The following is a 26,124-nucleotide window of genomic DNA, read 5'->3' as shown; positions in this document are numbered from 1 at the left end:
GGTGGTGTTTATCAATTTTATCCACTAAATCAATTTTGCAGTGTTTTATTCAAAATAGGAGTATAAGATGCAAATTGAGAAATTATTAAAAGATAGACAAGATGCAAAAAAATTAATCCCATATACTCTTTTCCACTCCACTGACCAAGACAAAACATTTGTCAAATAAAACCTTATGATAAACTTGGAAAATATTAATCATGAAACATCTTATTTGTCATTTCTGCATTTTAAAAAGAAGGTAGAACATACATACATTCCTATGCAGGTGAAAACTATGAGGATGCAAAGTGAAATGGTGTAGGTCTTGTTGTGAAGTTTAACCTTCACACTCCGTCCACAGCAAAAGTGATTGCAGAGCAACACAAACAAAACAAACCCAAAGGCAATGAACCACAGAGCCCCAATCACGAACAATGGAACCCCTGTAAATCCAACAGACTGCACACATATCTTCATCAATACATAGAATGAGTATATGTCACCATTTGCATGGTCAACCAAATGTACACATTGTACCTACATATGCATTTTTAAACACTAGTTGACCAATTACATAAAACATAACACCTTTTAGCTGGAGAAAGTGTGTTTGTGTGTGTGTGTGGGTGCGCACTTGTGTGTGTGTGTGTGTGTGTGTGTGTGTGTGTGTGTGTGTGTGTGTGTGTGTGTGTGTGTGTGAGAGAGAGAGAGAGAGAGAGAGCATTCTAATAATCAACCCACACATTTACATTGTACGCAATATACATCAACATTTGCACATCTAAGTAACACAAATGCATTAATCTTCAGTATAGCTAAATATGCATACATAAAAGTTAAAACTACCTTGCCGATCAGAAACAAAAAAACACCATATACTCAACACAGAATCCGAAGATAAATATTGATCAGTATTTTTGGCATACCCATCAGTATACGTGTGTGTGTGTGTGTGTGTGTGTGTGTGTGTGTGTGTGTGTGTGAGAGAGAGAGAGAGAGAGAGAGAGAGCATTCTAAAAATCAACCCACACATTTACACTGTACACATTAAATTTACATCAACATTTGCACATCTAAGTAACACAAATGCATTAATCTTCAGTATAGTTATATATGCATACGTAAAAGTTAAAACTACCTTGCCGATCAGAAACGAAAAAACACCATATACCCAACTAATATTGATCAGTAATCTTGACATACCCATCAGTATACACAGACTGAATGTATCAACATGTGCACAGCTACTACTCATGCCATATAAACAGATCAAATATGCATTCACTATTTATACAGCTGAATATACACACATAATAGATATTTGAATACAGCATATTTAAGAACTTCTAAGAGTGGGAATCGGTGATGTTATAGCTTAAAGTCACTACATAAACATATCTACATTAAACCTCTTTCTATATAGTTCAAATTTTATACCCTTAGTTTTATGACCATATGGCCAAGCTCAAAAATAAAACCATAGTTTATGACCTCGCCAGGCTGAGGAATAAACAGGGCCTTCCCAGCTACACACTGACAATATCATATAATATAATAATCTCTCTCATATCATTTGCAAGCACACACAAATGCCTATTACAGTCTAAGCTATTACAAGCAGTGTAACACAAGGACTCGCACCCACCTCCCAAACCTCAAAGTACCTGTCCCCGAGACATCCCCGCACCGGGTACTTGTCCCCAAGTACCCCCACCTCCACCATGCTGCTGCTGGGATGGTTACTTGAATTTGTATTTGAATTTTAATTTTTGAATGTTACTATTGGGTATGTATCATCTTACTATGTTGAATTTTCAATGGTTCTAGTTCATGTTGCAACTTTGCTATGTTCAAGTATTTTAAATTCGTATGTTCTACTGAAACATCACTTCATAACACGCATTTCAAATTCTATATGTATACTATACAACACCCCTCCTTGCCCCGTTCTCCCCTTGCCGCCATCCCCCTGCTGTCCCCCAAAAAATGAGGCCCATTTTCTCCCCGTCCTGGAAACTCATCCCAACGTACCCTAGTACTGGAGTTACATTGATTACAAGTCAGTATGAAAGCATTAAAACTTACAGCCATACACGTATACTTTGAAATTGAATATCTATCACCATGGCCTTGAGGCCCACAACTAAGACGTATAGACATACACATGTAAATTGTCCATAAAATGTATTTTTAAACTGCTTCTTACAAGCATATCTTAGTATTGACAATAATCACAGCCAAATATAGACTTCTAACATGCAAGTTGTATGCATGCTCAAAAAAAGGTTACTATTTTTTTGGACTACAGACTTTTTGTTGTTTTACATCTCTCATCAACCATATATTGCAGGACAGAAAAAACCTCAATTAGAGCTACTCCATTCCATTATTATGATTTAGTTGCCTCAGTTATCACTGCTGAAATCGTGGTAGAATACTTCAATCTTAATTTATAATTAAAGTCATATACAAGCATAAAAGCTTGCAGCTATCTACATACACTTTAAAATTGAATATTGCCACAACTAAAAAGCATTGATGCACACATATAGATGTCCATGAAATGGATGTTTAAAGTACTCCCGACAAGCATATATTAGTACTGTGTAAGATCCCAGCTAATTTTTGTCAAGATTTTCTCATTTCAGTGTATCGACATCCTGTCATGCAAGGTCACACTGTATACTGATTTCTGCATTAAATAGTTGGCTATGATGTTTGTTTGAGATGGTTTTCACATATGCCAATCTAAAAGAAACATACCCACTAACTTCGAATTCCAAAACATCAAAATGCCAACACCAAATATGTCTTTATTATCATCATGACAAGTCTGATTAAAATGTTCATCAGGTCTGATATAAAGTATGGCAGCAATTACAAATCCTATTCAAATTAAACATTTAATTATCAAAGCCTATTCCTCATATCTGGAAGCAAGCGCTCAGATTGTAGATAAGAATATGGATGAAAGAGGACTTTATGGCATATACAGTTTTCAGTTAGAACAACAAGATAATATAGGTCAGCCCACCAATTACTCCATGCTAGTGCTAGTTCCCAATAATGGTCAATTTCATCCAAGGAATAACTCTAAGTTATGTCAATGTTATAGCAGTAGTTACCCCTTATTTACTGCCTTATAATTCTTATAAAAGAAATCTGCACCAAAAAATGAACTCGTAGAAATTAGAATGCATTAACTCTTTCATGAAATACTTCATAATTCAAGCACCATTTTTCCTGGAATGGGTCAATTCTAATATGTCGTAGAAATATGATATAACAGCCATAATATTACCCTCCAAAACACATGTTTCTGACTTTAAAACCCTGCAATAAATCTGAATATAGAATATGGGTATAAAACATAATCAAACAGCCAGGATATTACCTTCGAAACCCAACACCCTCCTCTTAATACCCAATCGTACTATTCAGGGAAGAGTATACAGCTAAAATGATAAAATATCTTCAGACCCTAGCAATAAAATTGCCACCAACATAATTATCACACACAAACCAATCCAATCTGTCCAACTATGAATTCTAGATAAGTTAACAAAGAAACTATCAGCATTCCCATGCAACACAAACCAATCCAATCTGTCCAACTATGAATTCTAGATAAGTTAACAAAGAAACTATCAGCGTTCCCATGCAAATAGTTTAGATAAATCTTCGTTTTCCTCACGAAAATTAAAACCACTAGGGTTTTTGTTCTTACGGTTGCTCAATCAGGAAGCCAAAGCTCTCCACAAAATGTCTATTAAAATCGAGTGTCAAGAACCTAAGTTGCCGGATTCGCTCCAAAAACCTCAAATTCAACATTTGATTCCCTGAAATTCGTAGTCAGTTCAAAGTCTTATCAAATTTGTCTGCTGCCTGCGAAATTCCCTGTAGATTCAATATTTTGAACCCTGGTCGATTTTGGGGGAATTTGTAGCGAATGTGTTAAATGTCAGCGGAGCCCAGGCAGAATTTTAACGAATTTGACAAACGACATTATTTTGTTGACTTCTCAACATTTGAGTTGAGCATTTTTTGAGCAGCGACAAACCTAAAATGACTCCATTTTGACCTTTAATGCAGCAGATACCTAAAACGGGTAATATCAAGCAAATCAGGTAAACCTAAAATGGGTATGATCGCCAGCAGCCTACATTGTGTCTCTTCCTAAACCCAGAATAACCTAAGCTCTAATTCCATGAACCAATGCTTGAAAAGCTAAGGTTCCTAAATATTCTAGGACCAATTACAAAGTCTCAGAGGCATTTCAAGTTTATCCATAGAGCAAAATCTGCCAACAGAGTATAGAAGTAAGAAATTCCAAATTAAAAGACACTTTTTGATTTACAATTTTTACATTCATCCAACCGATATACCATACCTTATTCTCTATTTAGCTTTTCCTAGCATTTCTGACCATTATCTTACTGAATTAGCAGATTTGTGTGATATTATAGCTACTAAATGATATTTTGCTAAATTGCTTGACTATTAGCATAGTGATATATGAACTTCTGCAGCATATATATATATATATATAAACTTGTATAAACGAACCTATAAACTTGTATAGACAAACCCAAAATGAATCCGAACCCAGCCCAAAAAAAATTTGAACGAATTTTGAACCCGCATCCGAACCAGAATCTGAACCGGCAACTTAATCAAGAACAAGTCTCTTTTCCCCTTTCCCTCCTTTTATAACCTTCCTTCCCAATGTTGAGAGAAACTTTAGTTATACTATTTCAATTTCTCTCCAAAAGTGACTTCCTGCTATTTAATTGATTTAAACTCCTTCGTTGCTCCAGCTCATATAATGATATTTTGAAACCCAAGGTCCTTGTATGATGTGCCCATGATTTAAAACTTCTGATTCCAGTTCCATCATGCTATAACACTAATGTGTCGATTAAATAAATTCAATAAAAATAGCAATCTTCCTAAATATAATTAGATTACATCCAATAGAACATCTGACTTGCAGAAATGGCCCAAGACCAGAATTGAAATCAACCTCAAAGCAACTACACACAATCTAATTTTTACGCTCCAAGTGCTTATCTAGGAGTTTACAAACTTGATGTTGAGACTCCATCCCTAGGCCCTGATGGAGCCTAAAAATTTAGGTCTCCATTTGTGAAATAATGTTGAAAATTTGATAGTATTGTCATTGAGTGGGATGCCACAACGACTAATACAAGTAACATGATTAGGTGAAGTTCCATATACATTAGTGATAACAGAAGGATGAAATAAGTTACAAGAGTTTCGCATAATATAGCCAATGAAGAAGGGTTGAGATAACAGTCAGTGATATCACTGGAGGCAAACACTTGGGCAACGTGTATATACCTCAGCATTTCATCATTCATATTTATAAGGACTATGACTTCCAAATTTGTCACAATACAAATATCACATTTTTACTATGAACAAGTCAAAGCATATACAAAGATCATCATGGAAGTAAGAAGCAATCAAACAGATATGTCAAAAACAGAGTTGATGACAAGGTATTGAAGGAAGATGTAAAATGAATGTATAATTGAAGACGCGAAACAGAACAAATGTTGCATGCCGTAAATGGACACGATGAACATTTAAGGCATCATGAGTCATCCATGAATCAGCGGTGGAGTTCTAACGGGTGTCAAAGTCATGCAGCAACAGAAAGCATCAATAGGAATGAATTCAATGTTGGTAGAACTAAGAAAACTCACCCACTGGAAATTGTTCACAGATAAGAAAGCACTATTGTATATTTATATCATATGATGATATCTCTGCTAGAATAGAGCTTCAAAGGAACAATCATATCGCATGGTTTGCAATCAATGTATTATTAAATCTCACAAAATAACACCAGATAAAGAAGAACCAATCACTGACCTTGTATATGAAAATGCCTTCTATAGATTTGTTGAAAAGATTAATCCTTGAGACCACATAGGCAACTATCTCCCCAAGCATACGTGGGAGTATGAAAACTAGGCATGGTGATCTATTAAACAACAGTGATTCAATCAAGAATAAATGTTAAAAACTCTAGTTAGCAATATGATACAAATACACAACGTTGATGAAAGGGAACATTCTGAATATACAAATTCCTCTAAAATATTTGAAGTATGTGAAGAAAACCAATTCTAGGAGTATCTGAGAATGGGTTTAAATGACGGTATGCAAGCAATGGTCACTTTCAGAAAATAAATGATCAATCCAGGAAAAAAAGGAGTTTTTAGAGAGAACACGAGAAGACAAATGAAGGCCTGACTATTTGTCTGTGTTGATGCTATATTGTCATCGAAAGAACAATCAAATATTCGTAGAACTCAAACCCAACGCCCATACCTAACACTATTCAAACGATGCAAAGATTTGAATTTGGGTATCAAATACAACAGACAAAACGAGCTTGTGCAGGTATGGAGCGCACGATGATGATGTCTTCACACCTTATCGATTGCAATTGTAAGCCATAGGTACAGGGAAATACACTAAAAATGATCTCAACAATGATATGTATGAAGTTGCATATGGTGAACCACTTCAAATACGAAGACAATAAAGAGCCCCAAATTGAGGACAAAGTATGAAGTCGATTGCAAAATGATTTACGACACGGCAATAATTTGAATATGGCACCGGCGTAAAAACACTTTGATAGAGAGTATGTGCGACTTGAAAACTATTCCATGGTGTTTGACTGATGTCTATATCCATTACCATCCATGAGGAATCCATGTTTACTCAATAATAAAAGAGTGCTCACAAATTAAACTTTTGGGTTTCAGGACTTAAGCCAAAGTTTAGATTATATTATAAACTGAGTTTAAGAGCCCCCACTAATATAATTATCAATCAATTATTTATTAAGGAGTGGTATGTTGCTTAGAGGCAACCTTTCATCCTTTTACCCTCTAATAAATAAGGGATTCTTTTACTTGAAAAAGGAACATATTCAAAAATTCATATTCTCAAGGAGTCTTTCAATATCTACTTGTATGGAGGAATAAAAGCTTAATATGACTTTATAATTTATAATGTAATTCAATTAAAATGTTCTTTGTTTATTATTAAAGGCATGGAGATTTAAACTGTAGATGAATCGTCCTTCGCAATTAATTTTTGGAATTATGTATACAATTTAAATATTGGATAAGTGGACATGCTCATTTAGCATTTTAAATTCAATCATCATAGATACAGTGAAATATATAATTGTTTCCGTTCCAATTTGTCTCCCTACCAAAGGAGTTAAAAATCAATCTGGACTAATTTAAGATTGCATAATATTTGGCCTATCGCATCTTGATTATTAAATTGTTGATCATTCAACTGCATAAGAACTTTATAAAGTTGTACGTGAAAATTCACTAAAGTTGATTGTATTGCCCGGATGAGCAACGCACTGGTCTTTCTATTATTGAAGTCAGAAAATCTATATACTCCTTCCTACAAGCATCAAATTAATTATTGACAAACCTTATACAAAACATTCAATTATTTCAAGTATTGAGCGTTCAGTTCGATTTTCATCGAGTTCAAGGACTTTGCCAACCGAAGAACTCGCAAAGCTTAAGTTCGCTATAGAAAAATTCTAAACCAAGTGATCATGTTCGAGGAGAAGGTCTACCTGCCTGGGTGTAGCAAAGCCTAAAGTGCAGGGGAATCAAGAAGTATTCCCGTTTGTTGGCCAGAACTGATTGAGAAGTTCTATCGGAGAAGTGACAAGCTCTTGGATTTCCAACCTGTGGTTTTTGTGAACAACAGGCCCATTTTGTCCCTCATCAAAATGAACAATTCAAATGAGATATTATATGGTTGTATTTGTCGTTCTAAAATGACCCAAGAAATGTCCAATTTCTCTAATGAGAACTCACCCTCAATAGTAGCTCCAAGAGGTGTAACCTACTTGAAATCAAATGCATTCTTTGAATAAGTTTTTTCCTCGTGGTTGCAAGTAGCATGTCCTTTTGAATCATTCCCCTCTTTTGAGAATTCAAACTATTGATATGTTTTTACCAACGAGATATGACATTTCCACCTCAGCAACTAATTTAAAATTGACATCACACACAACTGCAACAATCTCATGGCTGCAATTTGGACTTCCTATACCAACTCTCCCACCTGAAGTTCATCAACTCATGTTACCAATTCATCCTCCACTCCTATCATATCTAAATGTTGCATCTTAGATATGATACCATAAAAGATGAAACTTTTGATTGAACTAAAGAAAAGTGTGACATGATCATTTTTTTATGAAGCTCGTCTACCTAATTATTTGCTTCATCAATGTCGTTGAGGTAGTCTCTAGGCTGTCTACTTCTTCCTACTTCCTTGATGTCTCTGAATAAATATCTAAAGATCAAGGAGACAATCATAATCTAGAAGAAGATGTAGATAATTTAAATTCATTGTTTTTATCCCTCCCTTGACAACCTATAAATGTGAGAACTCTTCTTTGAGTCCCTTTTATCCCTTCTGCAGCAATTTTAACTTCGGAGACTTTCAATTGTGTCTCCAAATCATGTGAGCTAACAAAGTGTATGAAAGAAATTAGATTCACAAGAAGTAATTGAGTGTCGTTCATTAGACATAGCTATGTTATCAATGTCATATTCCATGCCCATCTATGTGGATGAGGTGGGAGCAACACTATGGTCAAAGTAGATCCATCCCTATAAGGACTCGCACCATACATAGGGACCATTTCACCAAAACCAACATAACCATCAATACTCACATAAGCTATGAAGTCACCATCATTGGCTGATTGGAAAACATCTTTATATGTGCTACCAATATGCACATCATATGCACTAGTGTCATCAACCTCATAGGATGGCTCTACCTACAAACTTCCTAACAATAAACTTGTGAAATCAATAACATGTTTCATATGACCGAGTGTATGCTACAAGTCACAAGTTGTTGGTCACTCTTTCTTTTTTAACCTCTCTTCAGATAGTAGATCCTTTTTCTTTCCTTGTTCTTGCACCCCTTTCTCTTCTTCTTTCCCATTGCTTTCTCTACTATCTTTTGATTCTTCTTTCCTTCTTTTCTATTGATATAAATGTATAGATACCAAACCATAATCATCCTCATCTAGTATGCCCATATATTGTGTGAAGGAAAAAGGTCACTTAACTCCTTAGGATCATTGGGAAGAGTGCGATACTTATGGTAGCTGCTCATAATTGCCACATTAGTTGCCTTCGCATGAGATTTCTTACTTGTACTTGTTGATGGAGATTAAACCTTAAAATGTCTAGTTTTCCTTCAACGTACATCATTTGAATGTTGCAATTTAAAATTGTTTTGTTGTGTTTCTCCTAACTTTGTAGGATCCTTCGTTATTTTCTCCAAGATGCTCAGGCACATTTTCCCTTTGATGATGAAGCAGGGAGGAAACTTGGTAACATACTTGTTGATGGAGATTAAACCTTAGAATGCCTAATTTTCCTTCAACATACATCATTTCAATGCTGCAATTTTATATTGTCTTGTTGTTGCAATTTTTGATTGTTTTGTTGAGTTTCTCTCAACTTTGTAGGATCCTTTGTTATTTTCTCCAAGATGCCCAGGCACCTTTTCCCTTTGATGATGAAGCGAGGAGGAAAGTACAAACTACCATCCTTAATTCTGGCTGGTAATGAAATATACAATTGAAGCTACTGATTTCTACCCATTGGGCTAGCAAAATCAAAGCTCTAATACCACTATAAGATCCTAGCTCTCCAAAACTATGATCATATTTAGTTGTATGTTTGATTTCTACCCTCAAGGTTTCACAATCAAAGCTTTGGCAGTATCATTTGTTCTTGTTTAGTGAGCTCTCCAAAAATATGATCATTTACCATGCTACTATGTGTCCTTGTCAATATTTAGTTGTATGCCAATTACATATCACGATGATTCTAAATGGTTCCTTCAAATCAGTATTGCACATTTCTTGTTTGTCACATGTTTTCAAAAGAATCAACGCTTGAACTTGCAATGTTGCACTTTGCTAACACGTGGCAGTAATATGTTGTGTGTCTAGGTGTGTCTAGGCTCTTCATTTGAGTTGGTTATAGTTATCAAAAAATGAGTCAAAACCCCATGGCACTACATCATGCATTAACTTCACAATACAACTTCTAAAAAATTAAGCATCTCCAAACTACGACAATGCACAATTGTGAAACTTATCCATGTCAATGCGACAAGGTGCCAACCATGTATCATCATCTAAATGCTAAACAACTAATGTGCGACCACTTGTATGACTAAGTTATCTCATACATGGCTTGTTTTGATCCTTCCACTTCTTCAAAGTAAAAGGTCGTGATCATTGTCAATCTTGTCCACGTCACCCAAAAATCAATAGACCACATTCAAACCAAAGCAATGAATAGCCATGAACACTTTGTTAGAGCATGAGGGTTTTAATGGCAGAAACTGACCAATATCTATCTTCTCAAATGCATTCATTTGAGTTTCAAGAGTTCCTAAAGACATTTGGTATGAAGAAATTGTGTAATTCAAGGTTGTCCAGTGTTTACAAGCAAACCAAGGGTTTTAGCAAAGCAAGGAAAGTGTTCAATTCCCTTTCTAATGTGCTAAATTGTGGTCATTCTTATATTTCTTTGAGACGATCACAAGTCTATCTGATTCAAGAAACCTCTGCCATTTTTAGACCCTACTTGTGCCAAAAACCCTCAAAAATTAGTGAACCAAATTCAAAACCAAGAGAGGATTATATGAGGATATTTTATCCCAACTCCAAAGTTCATCAAGAATATGCATGCTCCAAATATAAGAATCTTATCAAATCATTTGAGGGACAAGTCCTCATGCAATAATCTTTATGAATGGCTGGAATTTGTTTGATTTATGTCATAAAAGAGTATTTGCTAAATAACCTCTTTCATAATGTTCGTACTCTAGAGTCTAAACCTCAAAAAAATTGAGGTTCTTAATAATAATATTTTTGTGAATGTGGATGCAGTCAAAACATTAGCCAACAACTAAGATTCAAAGACTTTTGACTTGCGAGGGTGAGGTTTTTGTACAATTGAACGAGTAAGTATCTAAAGTGTTCAATTTAAATAGAGCAGCCGATGTATTAATTGACTTCAACTCCACATTCAATGAGTGTCAAAAGCAAAAGATTTTATTAGGTTTACTTGTTGATTTGTTATAAGCCTGGGGAAATGAATAGGTGCTTAACAAGTTACAACATTTGCTTAGAAGAGGTCTAGCATTTTCATCCTGCCATCTTTAAAGGTTACTTTGTCAAGACATATCATGCATTGTATCAATTCATGGGAGTTAATCTGAAACAAAAATATTCACTTAGTAGTTTTTGTATATATACAAATATTTCACATGAATAGGAAAATTGAGTATGCCACCAAAAGCAACAAACATGTATCCTTCAAATGTTATTCCTTTCTATGTCACATTTGCTTGTTCAGTGAGAGAAGCATTTGGGTTGGATGTTTGACATTAATTTTTTTTATGATCAAGGTATCCCACTATCAATTCAAATGTGGACACAAATCTAGGATATGCATTATTCAAATTCCGACTATATTATGTTCTAAGAATGTTTTGTGCAGCCAATTCCAAAATGTTGTGGCATCAAAACAAGCAAGTTGTCATCATCAAAGCTTGAGTACAAACAAATTAAATAGGAAAGCATAAATGGGGAGATTGGTATCTTCATAACACCAATGTGATAAGAGTAGATGTTTCACCAATGCAGTCTCATATATTTCCTAGGTGTGTGTCAAGCAATATAGGATAAATTCAAACAGCCATAGAGAATATGATCTTAATCGTTTCGTGAATCAAGTTAGGATGAAAATTGAAAGATCAATCTTCTACCACAAGTATAACAAAGTTGGTATGAATTGGGGAGGTGAAAAGTATAAAGGAAAATGGAGTACAACTCTTAAGTGTGATCCATTAGAGGAAGATCCTAATTACCTAGAAGCATCCCATGAACATGTAGATTCAATTATTAAGATCCAAACAATGTTGAATAATGTATCCACCCTTCCATACAAGCCTCTTGAATCACAAATAAGAGTAGAAGAGAGATCATCTCATCGAGAAGGTCCACAAGCCATAGCCATTTGTCGTACACAGAGAAAGCCAATAGTGCCACAACAAATGCAACTAGTTGGAAAACATAGTGTCAAGTGCCCCTGCCCTAGAGCATTTAAGAAAGAAGCAAAAGGTTGTAGTGCCTTTAGTTGATTATTCAGTTAACACAAAGGACATAGTCAATAATGTGATAGGAGAAGAGGAAGTGAATCAAATTGGATGTGTCACAAGATAGATAGGTCGCCAATCTTAGGATTGGGAAAAATGACGCAAAAGATGTTAGAGTTGTATCCTATAGCTAATCCAAGTCAAATGAATGAGTTTGTGAAATCCAAGGAAATCAGAGATTTCACATTGAGAGTAAAAAGACAATAATTTATATATAAAACAAATAAAGATAGAGGAGAAACAAATCTCAAGGAGATAAAGGAGACAACAACACAACTCATGAAAGAAGTTGAATTTCACATCTACAATGCCAAACTTGAGGAAGCTAGAAGATTCGTGCAAGGAAATGGGTGGCTAGTTTTACCTTATTGGGATATATCTTTGGCCATAAAACTAGCCATCGCTAAAAACGAAAGACAATGATTAAATCTTTGCCATGAAAGAGAAAGCAAAGGAAGCTTATTTTGTTTCAAGTTGAACATGAAAATAGATACACTTGCAATTTTGGTATTGGCCCCTATAAAAAATAAGCCACAAGTGCCAACTGGCATAACGAATTTGAGTGGAATTCAATTGTTAAAATGTAATCATTGGCTATTTTTGCCCACAGTCAGTCCATCACATATCACCGATATGAGAAAACTTCAATGGGTTGTATTCTTTATAGAGGGTTAACACACTAAAATTGCAATGTTAACATTTTATGTTATTTGTATTTCACTATTTCACAATCACTTTTTTGCCCTTTGCGAAATAGTGAAACCTTCCTACAGTAACCAATCCATCACATATAACCGATATGAGAAAACTTTAATGGGTTGCATTCTTTACAAAGGGTTATCACACTGAAATTGCAGGGTTAACATTTTATGTTATCTGTGGTTCACTAATTCACAGTCACTTTTCTACCCTTTGCGAACTAGTGAGACCTTCCTATTAACCATTTCTCACTATTTTGCAATGCTCCCTTTTCCCCTCATGCGAAATAGCAGCAACCGTTGGATTTAAAGCTTATCTTCATCAACGATGGTGTTTTAATCACTCATTAGGGGTTCTTTTGTTGCATCTAGGCCATCCATTTCAAATTGAAGGATCTTCATTGACGATCATCACTTTTTCTGGGCAGATCTGATATTTTCAACGCGGGTCAACTATGCAGGTGTATGCAAGTGGGTTAACATTGCGTGTTATCCCATCCCACATTTTGACAGAGGTGCATTTTGGTTGCTTGCATCCACAACACTCTTCCAAGGCGAGTTCTTTATTGTTGGGCGACTTTTGGGGCCTTGTTCCACAAGGCTAATGTATGTCCATGCTTGTTTAATGCTTGCAATGATCAAACCTCTTGGATCGGATCTTTCCAACAGCCAGGTGCATTCATTTTGGTCTCTTCCTATCACTTCACTAGAGCATATTGTTTCAAAGATCAGATTTCCTTCTGATACCCATTGCTGCTCTCCACGACTCTCAACTCCAATCTAGTTGGGGTTCAAACTTCATGTAAAAATCTGAGTTATACCTGATCTATAAAGGCAAATTTGTAAATAATGAGGGTTCTTCTCTATTGGTTCTTTAGAGCAGCATTTGTGCTCTGTATATGCAACTCCCTTTTGCCTTAATAGTAATATAATTCTCTATTTTTTTTTACCTATTCTCACAATTTTGTATCTGTGCATATTACTTGTCTTATGCTAAATGTTGTCTTCTCTTATCTTCTCAAGTTTGTATGTTGTATCTACTTTCTTACGGATGCTATATAAGTGAATTCATATTCCTTATAGCATTTCATTTGTTCGAATTTGCATGAGTCTTTAGGAGATTAAGTAGAGTTGAGAGTTGTGCATGTTTTGTGGGTTTTATTGATGTGTAGTGCAATTGTAGGCAAAGATCGTAACCACAATTCAATCTGGTGCATCGTCCCCTTTCATTTTCCAATTTAATTACATGCAATCCTTCTCCCTTTTCCTCCCAAGCTTATAGTTTAGTTGTAACCTGATTATAAGGAAGTCGGCCTTCTCCAAAGATTCAACCTCAAAGTGCAAGTCCCACACTTGGAGGTTGTTTCCATGTTACACAAGGTCGCCCAGGGATAACACCTCGAGCAGGGGTGCAGACTTCTGTGTCAATAGAAATCTAACACCTCAACTCTTTAGGCAACTATCTACCAGCACTGACAAGCATTAGAAGGCAAGACAATATTAGAGTCTTTGTCATTGAAGAATAAGCAAAGAAAGCTTATTTTGTTTCAAATTTAGCACAAATTTTGATATACTTGCGATTTAAGCATTGGACCCTAAACCAAATAAGCCCAAGTGATAAGGAATGTATGGAATTCTTTAAAAAAAATTATCTAATACGTTAACTCCTTAGGCAATCTTTAATGGTAGATACTACATTATTCAATGAAGTGACCACAAAGAAACTTCAAGCAAACTTTTACAAGAGGCATAGCCAACACATCAAGTTGTTGCAAGAATGTAAGAAGTTCAAGTCTTTGCCACCACCCCCTCAAAATATTGTTGCACCGCATATCGCCCCTAAATCAAACTCAATGATCGCTTTTGTCCAAGGTAGAGATGCATTTACTCTGAATATTAAAAAGCTCAGAGATTAATTGCAAGAGGTAAAAATGATGGAAACAAGAAGATTGTCAACTTGGTGGATTACATAAGTGGTTACATTTAATACATGTAACTTAAAAGCATGCCAAAATTGATACCGATATTCTAAGTGGGATGGTAGAGACAAATGAATTTATTGGTTTGTTAAAAGAGATCTCAACGTACCAATCTAGGTTGAAGTGACAATTTGAAGGCAAGTTGAAATTATTTGGCTATGGAGAAAGGAATAATGTCCAACATCCTAAATAACCATGGAATTGCCATGGCATTTAATCAATGGAACAATAAATTTGGCATTGTAAACCCTTTACTATGTTCATCCATATGTGCAAGGGGAGATCCAAATTTTGAATTGTTGAATAAAAGAATGCGTGACCTAATTGCGCTGTAATCCAACCTTAAACAATTTTTGTAAGTTGCTAAAATTATGGTGCATGCTAAGTACAATGCCCATGTTGGTATTGCAAAGGTACCAACTTTTCCAATGGCATTTATCAAAGGTCTCTACACCCTAATTAAAGAGTTATAGTAAATGAAGGCAAATGAGAGCTTAACTCGTACATCAAAATCCAACATGTGCTTTCAAATTGGACAAATGGCATTATAAGTGGCAAGTTTGGTTTACATCAGCAATTTGGAGCAAAAACAAGTTTTTTTGTTTCAAGTTTTATCCTCAATAGGCTTTCTTTTCTTCGCTGCAAGTTTGGACTTCTAAAACAAGCTCAACCAACTTTCGGTTCAAAATGCAAATGCAATATTATTGTGTGAAGATTTTTATAAAGATGTAAAAGAGTAAATACTTGAACATTGCATTGAATCAGAACATTGAAAATTGAATATAAATAGTCAAATCAGCAAATAGTAAACACTGGGACGTCCCTCATACATGACAGAGGTGGCGGAATTTGGTGCCGCCACTAGGGACGGGGGGACAGTCCCCGATACATCCCTGTCTTTGAGACGTGGGGCGAAAAGGTGGGGAAAGTGTCTACATGTTTAATATGATTGTAACTCTTTCAAAGGATTGTAATCATAAAAAGTTCTCTCCCAATGTGTAGAAATGAATTGTTGCAACTCTCTCAAAAGGTTGTAATGATGAAAGATTATCAAAAGGGCAACAATGATGAAGGGTGTGAATTTTTAAAAGGTAGTAATTGTGAAAAGTTGTGACTTCTCCAAAGGGTATTAAATCTGAAAGGTTGTGACTCTTCTAAAGGGGCAGCAAAGATGAAAGTTCGTAAGTCTTCCAAAGGTTAGTAAATCTGAAAAGTTGTTACTCTTTCAAAAGGACAGCAATCATGTGTCTCTTTTAAAAGGTGGTAATTCTAAAAGGTTGTGACTCTTCCAAAAGGTAGTTAATTTGGAAGGTTGTCACTCTTCCAAAGGGAATCAATGAAGCAATGTTGCGACTCTACCAAAGGGATAAAATGATGGGTTAGTGATTATTTTGAAGGTTGGTAATTATGATTGGCTGTGACCCTTCCAAAGGGAAACAATGACGAAAAATTGTGACTCCTCAAAAGAGTAGTAATTGTAAAAAGGTTGTGAACATTGTAAAGGGAAGACATGATGAACATGCGTAACTCTTCTCCAACTTGGAAGATATATAGGGAGGATGTGTCATTTGAGGGACAAGGAGGGGAGAGAAGTTTGAGGAAAAATATATTATTGTCAAATGCAACAATGTAAAGTGGTGACTCAATTGTAATGAAAGGTGATGATCTTTTAAATAGAGGAGATTTCATTCCAAGCCAAAAAGGAGCAACAATAAAAGATTATTATTTAAATTTTGAGAGAAAAGGCAATGAAAAAGGTGATCCTAAAAGAAGACATTACAACTAAATACTCTAACTTCTATTTTAAGTACAAGAAAAATATTAAAAAATCTAAACTCAAAATTAATAACACTTGTCTAAATATTTTAATATTATGCATTTTGGTTTTGAGATTCTGATACTATCTACTGCACACCTAGTTTTACATGCCCTTAAGAAAAAGAAAACCTTCAAAATATACCATTTCTATCTTCACAGAATAAAGTGAAAAACTAAAAAATACATCTATACTCTACAAAAAAAAATTAGTGTTGAGTTCAACTAAATATTTCACCACCAAAATTGACATAAGACCATTTATGCAATCCCTAAAAAAACTCATATTCTCTTTTAATGAGAGAGGTGTTTTCATCAATCCAAACTTTCTTCTTAACAGTTCAAACTCCCTCTTGACAAGAGATAGGTCAATAAATTTGTGACCTAATAATATGAAACACTAAGTTGCTGAATCGTGGAACTTTTCCAGGCGTTTCCAAGTACAAAATGTACCAAAATCTGATTCTGAAACAAGCCTCCTATGGGTACACATCTAGCATTTGTGTTCTTAAATGTCAAATGTTCATTAGTTCTACTTTTGATCATTTAGATATTTTAAAGACCTAGACTACTAATTAACGAACTCTAAGCTTATCTATCATAAGATTTTGACTTGATCTTTTTGATACAAAAACCTAAATTTAAAGTAGAATGATATGTTTCAAAATTTGAAATTTGTGATGGTTTTGTTTAACATATGACATTCTAAACACCTCTCTCTCTCTCTCTCTCTCTCTCTCTCTCTCTCTCTATATATATATATATATATATATATATACACCCACACACACACACACTCACATGCGCGTGTGCGCACTATACGCATGTATAAACAAACCAAAAACGTACCCAACACCCAACAAAAATTTCTATCGTACCAATGTTTCGTACCCATGTACTCGTACATGTTCCCATTCCAGATTCAGCAACTTAGATGAAACATAAAACTCAACCAAATTCTTCATTTCTTAGAACATCCTCTACCAACTAGCACAAAGTCTCATCAAGATCAACTACCTCTATGAAAATTTAAAAACCTTCGCAAAAACATTTGTCCTATTTCTTTTCAATATTCTCACCAATTTTACACAAGCAATCAATTGATGATCAACAATAGGTTAAGAAATAATCTCCATGAATGGAACAATGATCTTCCATCATACAATTTTATCCATAATCTCCATGAATGGAACTAGTAGCTTGTAGATGACACCATATTAAACTCCTTTGGGCAAAACTTGACTAGGTTTACAAATGTATTTTTCAATAATCATATGCTGAAAATCCAACTCAGCAAGACACTGTAATTTTAACATGCAAGAAACTAGAAGAAAACTCTTAAACAAATCAAGAACAATCAAGAAATAACTTAGTTCGATAACATCACCTAAAAGCATTGGAAAGGAGACAATCCATGTCCTAATAACATGATTGCTGGCAAGAGTAACAATTATGCACAGTATGTTGTCATTGATGGCAACTACTTATATTTACTCTTGGCCATGATTGCACATAAGGTACTCTATAGAAAGTTTTTAATACCTGCAATTATTTGTGTATCAGAAGCAGTACAGGACAGTCGGTATGTAAAGGTTGGATCGAACAAATTTTGGCATGTTAAAATACGACTGCAAACAAAGTAAGTACACATAGGATAATGTCTAATCTGATGATCGCAGACCTAGATGTTGACATATGCATGAGATATTCACTATTGAATTTCTGATTGACAGTTTTTGTGAAGAACAAAGCAATTCGTTAATATCCATCAATATGCATAATTAATCAATATTAACTCATGGGTAAATGATACATTTTGATAGGGCCAAAATTAAAGATGATTTATCTTGGTTAGCACACTATGATTTAATGATTTGGATATGCAAGAGTTAGGGATAATACACGTTTCATTTTGGATGCCGACAAAGTTATTTTTTAGTTATGATTTAATATTTGAGTTGAGTTTTGATTGCGACGAATGGTAGTAATGATGGATGCAAAGTAAGGTTCGCCAACATAATGTATAGATGCAAATCCAATGTCTAGAGACTATATTTCCTACCAAAGCTTCATTGGAACCATACATACATTTGTGATGCTACAAAGTCAGTTTAGTATAGAATTGAAGTACATTTCGATTATGTAATTGGCTTTATGCCTTAATGTATTTAAATTGGGTAATTGAACAGTGAGCTCTATGCAGTAGGTCTGAATGCAAGTGCATTCCCCTTTGGTACTTAAGCCTTCAACAAGGCACCTTATTCCTGCAATAGTGAGTTATTTGTGGGTACCATCCCCACCAGAGATTTTCCCTTAACCAAGTTTTCCTTGACAAAAATATATGGTGTTATGATGTTCATGTGTTGGATCTTGTTTTGTTTTGTTGCTTTTCCATTCAATTTTAAATTGTGGTTTGGAATAAAGAATGTAGAAGAATACAGATGCACTGATTCACAAGCATTTGCGATGTTACCAGTCAGTTCAGTATAGGATTGTAAATACATTTTGATTATGTAATTTGTTGTATGCCTTGATGTATTTGAATTGTGTAATTGAGCACTCACCTCTGCATCCTAGGCCTGAATACAAGTGCATTGCCCTTTTGTGCTTAAGCCAATAATAGGGCACATATTACCACAATAGTGAGTTATTTGTGGGTACCATCCCTCCATCCCCACCAAGGTTTTTCCTTTAATCAGGTTTTCCTCGACAACAAATTATGGTGTTACGATGTTCATGTTAGCATGAATGCTAATGATATTCCCCTAGTATCCTAAGCATTGGTGAGCATGTGGCAGTATTGATATGCTGCTTTCATGACTGTGTTTGTCATTGATCTCAACATAGCAATAAGTCTATGAAGACTGCCAAAGTAGCAGAGAGAGATCATAGTTGTACAGACAAGGTTTTGCTTGTCAAATGATGCGCAATCATAAACTTATGCTACACTGTTCGGATGACGTGGTTCTATGTGCAGCAAGTAGAAGATGTACGGAAGTTATACCTGATTTACAGAGAGCAAAACAAAGACAGAATACCTGAGAAGCGATTTCTAATGTTTGTATTATATCTTCTAACAGATATATAATCTGGTGATGGGCAGTCAACCATTGACATTAGACAGTCTGATGGTGATGTCAGCGAATACGCAACCCCTAGTATCACACGTGTGAGAAGTTGTATAGACTGTGAACCGGCTGTTCTATTGTAATTACAAATTAATTAATTATCTTATTATAATTATTTGGGAAAGCCTCAAGGCTGACTCACGGAATTATTTTGATGATATGGTATAAAGGAAAGATGTTTTCCTTGATTATATTGAGGTATTAAGTGTATGTTCTATGCAAAGTGCAAAAAAGAGTAGAGTGTTTTGAGAATGCGAATAAGTGATCCAAGAAATTATTATATGCAAGATTTGTGATCTGGTTACAAGATCAAAAGAAGCAGAAGTCCAGTTGACAGGACAGAGAAAGAGGAAGGAGCAGTACCATCCATTTCTATTATTTTGCAAGGAATAATACAGAGATCATTTGGACAGTGGGTTCATTGATCTTGCCCCTGAAGCTGTTTGGAAAGTGGGTTCAGCTGTCTTCTACAACTCCTAACAAGGTTGACACAACTCCTAACAACGATTCAAAGTCTCCTAACAGGGACTGATCTGTACTAAATGTTGTTATAAACTCCTAACAAGGTCCATCCTCTAAGAAATATTCATATTAGTACATCATCTTCTGGGTACCATCGCCACTAGGGTTTTCCCCCTAATCAAGGGTTTCCCTAGTTAACAAATCTGGTGTTAAATGTGCATGAGTATCTTGTTGTGGTTTCTGATTATATTGCTCATATGGTTAAAGTTTAATAAGGTTGATAATTGTGATATTAGTTGGATAATTAATTCACACACTGATTCAGTGTGTTTTGAGAATGCGAATAAGCGATCCAAGGGATTATTGGATGCAAGATTTGTGATCTAGTTACAAGATCAAAAGAAGCAGAGGTCTAGTTGATAGGACAGAGAAAGAGGAAGGAGCAGAACTATCCATTTCTATTATTTTGCGAGGAATAATACAAAGATCATTTGGACAGTGGATTCATTGGTCTTGCCACTAAAGCTGTTTGGACAGTGGATCCATCTATCTTCTACAACTCCTAACAAAGTTGACACAACTCCTAACAAGGACTGATATGTACTAAATGTTGTTATAGACTCCTAACAGGGTCCATCCTATAGCAAGGAATATTTATATTAGTACATCGTCTTGTGAGTACCATCCCCACCAGGGTTTTCCCTCTAGTCAAGGGTTTCCCTAGTTAACATATTTGGTGTTAAATATGCATATCTTGTTGTGGTTTTTGATTATATTGCTCATATGGGTTAAAGATTAATAAGGTTGATAATTTTGTGATATTAGTTAGATAATTGATTCACATGTTGATTCACACCCCCCCTAGTTATATTGGTGGACTATTTATTCTAACAATTGGTATCAGAGCCCCAGGTCCTTAAAGGATAAGCTTAACAACTTTGGGAGATTGATGGCAAATCTTTTCAAAAAGGATAGTCCTAGATTTGATGGGGCCAACTATGACAATTGGAAGGAGAAGATGATGACTCATTTGTTATGTATGAGTCCAGGTTATTGGCTCTTGACAAAGAGTGAAAAGGAAATTTGTGAAAGAAGAGAAACTTGAAGAATGCAATGAAGCAAAAAGAGATCTATTCACATGTAACATGAGAGCAAGAAAAGCTTTACTATCAACTCTTTCAGAGAACAAATACAGTCAGGTAAAGTCACTTCAAACATCTCATAAGATTTGGACATCACAATCTATTTTTGAAGGTGATACACAAACAAATAGAGTAAGATTACAAAATTGGATATGTGCATTTCAAGATGCTAAAATGATGGAAGATGACTCTGTAAGAAGCTATATTGGTAGGATTTAGAAATTGTTGCAGGAATCAAGTCATATGGTGGAACCAAGGAAGAAGATGAAGTGGTGTGGAAGATTCTGAAAACTTTGACACAACCATTCAAGCAAGTAGCTCAGATGATTGAACTACTAATACCCTGTACTAAGGAGTTTTCCAGAGAAATGTTGCTTGGAAGATTGGAAGCAATATATATAGGTCTGAGACAATCTAAATCTGAAAAGAGTGGAGACAGCTTTCAGTGTCTTGAATGTTCAGCCAAGTCTTTCTGGAAGCGCAAGTACACATGGAGATTTTACTAGTAGCAACAAAACAAGATCTGATGAAGATAAGAAGATTGAGGTTTAGCCCTTCTTGTGGAAAGAGAAAAAGATCGTAAAAATATCTTTAAATGTTGGACTTGTAATGAGTTTGGTCATTATGCATCTAAATTTCCTAAAAGAGAGAAAAAGTATAAGGGAAAATTTAATCCTAAGAGATCTAAGAATTGTTTATATGCTAATGAAGAATAGGAATCTAAAGAAAAAGTTCAAAGTGAAAGTGATGATGAGCTAGGATTTGTAGCTATTAAAGAAGATGATCTTGACAAAGAAATTAGAGAAGAAAAGGCTCTAGTTTCTCAAGTTGAAAAGAAATCTGATTGGATAATAGACGGTGGGTGTTCACATCACATGACTGGTGATATGAATAAGTTTGTTAAATTCAAAAACTATGATGAAGGTATTGTTAGAGTTGGTAACAATGCAATTTGTCACATAACAGGAATTGGATCCATTACTTTAGATGGAAAGACCAACACTAATGATGTTTATTTTGTTGATGGATTAAAGCATAATTTGTTGAGTGTTGGACAATTGGTGAACAAAAGACTTGCACTATCAAGGATAAAGATGGTAAGATGATTGGAACTGGAACTAGATCTAGAGGTAATGTATTTTAGTTGAATCCCACTAAAATGACATGTTTCGTTGCTAAAGTGGATAACAGTTGGTTATGGCATAGGAGATTTTGTCACATAAACTTTGATAATATTGTGAAAGTTAGTGGCACATTTGCAATTAGAGACTTGCCTAAGATAATAAAGTCTACTAATGTTGCAGAATGTATTTTGGCTAAGCAGAAGGTGTCATTTCCCAACAAGAAGTTCACTACAAAAGAGAAGCTGGAAATTGTTCACACAGATTTGATTGGTCCTACCAAAACAAGAGGATTCTATAGTGAAAGGTACTTTATGATTTTTATTGATGATTTCACTAGAATGATGTAGGTAGAATTTCTTAAAGAGAAATCTGAAGCTTTTGAGAAGTTTAAGATATTTAAGAATAGAGTTGAGAATGAATCTGGTATTAAGATAAAGTACTTGAGATCAGATAGAGTAGGAGAATTCACCTCTAGAGAGTTTAACATGTTTTGTGAAGAGAATGGAATTAAGAGACAACCATCTTCACCCAAAAACCCTGAGCAGAATGGGATTGCAAAAAGAAGAAACAAATCAGTTTCAGAGGCAGCAAGAGCAATGTTGTTTGAGATTGATGTATCCAAAACATTTTGGAGAGAAGCAGTCAAAAGATCAATGTACACTATGAACAGAGTACAGAGCAAAAAAGGTATGAGCAAGACCCCTTATGAATTATGGTTTGGTTATTCAACATCAGTTAAATATTTTAAAATATTTGGAAGCAAGTGTTACATTAAGAGAGATGATGATATTGGCACGTTTGATCCAAGAAGTGATGAAGTTATGTTTCTTGGCTATTCATTAAAAACCAAGGCGATTTAGGCGAAAGGAATAGATTGCAAAGGGTTGCACCATCATGACTGATGGTTGGACCGATAGGAAGAATAGAAAACTCCTCAATTTTCTTGTATCCTGTGGAGGTGATTGATCATTCTACTTTCCTACATACATAATTGTAAATTATGATTTGTTGAATGCTAATTCGTTAATGATCCATTTAATATTATAATTCGTTGTTTTGTTACTTGTAGGATATACCATGTTCATAAAATCCATTGATGCTTCCACACATGTGAAAAATGCCACATATTTATGTGAGGCTATTGAGGAAGTTATAGCGGAGGTGGGGGAACAAAATGTGATCCAGGTGGTGACGGATAATGCAGCAAATTATGTTGCAGCAAGTAAACTTTTAACTTTTCAAGTTTTGAAAATAAATTTATTTGAATTTTGAAATTTGAGTTTCTAATTGACTTAAAAATGTTGTAGGTAAACTTTTGATGGAGAGGCACCCCACCATATTTTGGTCCCCTTGTGCAGCACACTGCATTGACCTCATGTTGCAAGAAATTGGCAAACTTGAGTTTGTCAAGTCACGTGTGGAAAGGGCAAAAAACATATGCAAATTCATTTATAATCATGCATTTGTCCTTAGCACAATGAGGAAGTATTAAGGCAAGGAGTTAGCTCACCCAGGTATCACGAGGTTTGCCTCGAATTTCATCACCTTGCAGTCCTTGTTGACATCAAGGGATGGATTGAGGAGCATGTTTGTTGGGCAGGAGTGGATTTGCTCTTCCTATGCTACGACCACTATAGGGTTAGATGTGGCGGATTGCATATTTGATGAGGATGGTTTTTGGAAACCCGCTAGAGAAATCCTTAAGGTTTATTGCAATTTAACATTTAGTATTTTGCTTTTAATTTAAGTTATATTATTTTATATTTAAGTTTTGACTCAAATTTTTCGTTTTACTTTATATGTAGGTCACTGAGCCCCTTGTAGCTTTGCTACGAACTTCTAATGGGGAGAAGCCCTCTATGGGCTACATTTATGAGGGCATGGATAGGGCCAAGGAGGCCATCAGAGCCCAATATGTAGGAGTGCAGGAGAGGTATGGCCCTATTTGGGACATCATCGATAGGAGATGGCAGAATCAACTCCATCGACCCATCCACACAGCAGCTTACTATCTGAATTCGGCATTTCGTTTCCGTCCTGAGTTCAAAGCGGATGCGGAGGTTCTCACTGGCTTATACACAGTGATTCAGAGATTGAGTAGCAATGAAAATAGCACTGCTGCAATTGTTGAGCTAGACCAGTTCAACAATAAGAAGGGGCCACTTTTCTCTGGCAGGATGGCCATAAATGCTCAGACAACACTACAACCAAGTAAAAATTAAATAATATATTCAATGTTCATGAATCTGGATTCTAAACTTAAAGTTGATTATATAATGCATTAATTTTAGAGTTGTATTCTGTAAATGAGACTAATTGTTTTTGTTTTTTCCTTATTTCAGATAGATGGTGGCAAATGTTTGGGGCCACAACCCCAAACCTTCAAAAAATTGCCATCCGCATTCTGAGTCATCCGAGCAGCGCTTCTAGATGTGAGCGCAGTTGGTCCATGTTCGAGCACATCCACTCGAAGAGGAGAAACAGGTTGACAGTGCAGAGGTTGAATGATCTTGTCTTTGTTCATTACAACCTTCGTCTTAGGATCAAACAGATTTTGGGCGCTAACTACTCTCCGATCATTCTGGAGGAGATTGATCCAGAATCAGAGTGGATCACAGAGACCGTGGACCCAGTCTTCACTGAGGAAGACTGCGCGTGGGTTGACCAGGTGGATGTAGAGGCTGAGGCTGTGGCCAGGGCAGAGGAGGCAGCTAGAGCACGTTCAGGCATTGGTAGACGCACAGGCGCACGCACAGACACAGGCCCTAGCGACGTTATTCGTGAACCCATTGCCCATGCAGGGGACATGGCTCGACAGTTCTCTAGGACCTACCTTACACGTCTTTCTCATAGGCAAACTGAATACTCAGAGGCTGAGGTTGATGCTGCCGCAGAGCTAGAGGATGATGATGAGGATGATGAGACTTGAGCTGGAGCCTTGTTTTTATATTTTGTTTACACTGTATAGATATTGATACTGATACTGAATCACTGATAGACATATGTTTCAAACTTTCATGGATCTTCATCTGAGATTTATACATACATTTATGATTTGATATCTTATAGATCTTCATGATTCCATCTTTACTTACTTCAGCTAACATACAATTTACATTTTAGTACAGAATGATAACATAGTTACGTATGTGATGGATTTTATGTTTCATGTTTATGTATGTTAGATTCTATTTGATGATGTTATGGTATTTTTAAGTTATATTCAATAAAGGGTGCATGAAATAAGTCTTAAATTGTTAAAATCTTTACATTTAAAAGGTTTTTTCAAATTTGCCGATTCATTGCCAATTCACCCCCGATTCATGATTCGATTTGATCTTCATCTTAGATTTATACATACATTTATGATTTGATGTCTTATAGATCTTCACAATTTCATCTTACTGATTCTATGATTTGAATCATTATGATCATTTGATTTTTACTGACTTCAGCTAGCATACAATTTACATTTTAGTACATAATGATAACATAGTTACGTATGTGATGGATTT

The 26,124-nt window shown here is 35.4% G+C and overlaps 1 protein-coding gene across 2 annotated transcripts in view; it reads right to left on the bottom strand.

Annotated features, from left to right (window-relative positions):
• Positions 1–26,124, bottom strand: part of LOC149556190 (uncharacterized) — a 46,078-nt gene that overhangs the window by 5,612 nt on the left and 14,342 nt on the right. For both annotated transcript variants that reach the window (XR_016364646.1, XM_089830317.1), the window contains exon 3: positions 257–441. Coding sequence is in view for 1 of the 2 variants with exons in the window: in XM_089830317.1 (XP_089686443.1) it covers positions 257–441 (185 nt within the window). In the remaining variant the exon portion in view is untranslated. The remainder of the gene's footprint in view (positions 1–256; positions 442–26,124) is intronic.

Source organism: Cupressus sempervirens, chromosome 5, assembly GCF_028749045.1.
Source record: "Cupressus sempervirens isolate cs-2001-9-10 chromosome 5, ASM2874904v1, whole genome shotgun sequence".
In the NCBI taxonomy this organism is placed as follows: Eukaryota; Viridiplantae; Streptophyta; class Pinopsida; order Cupressales; family Cupressaceae; genus Cupressus; species Cupressus sempervirens.
This window is presented reverse-complemented; position numbering and strand designations above follow the sequence as displayed.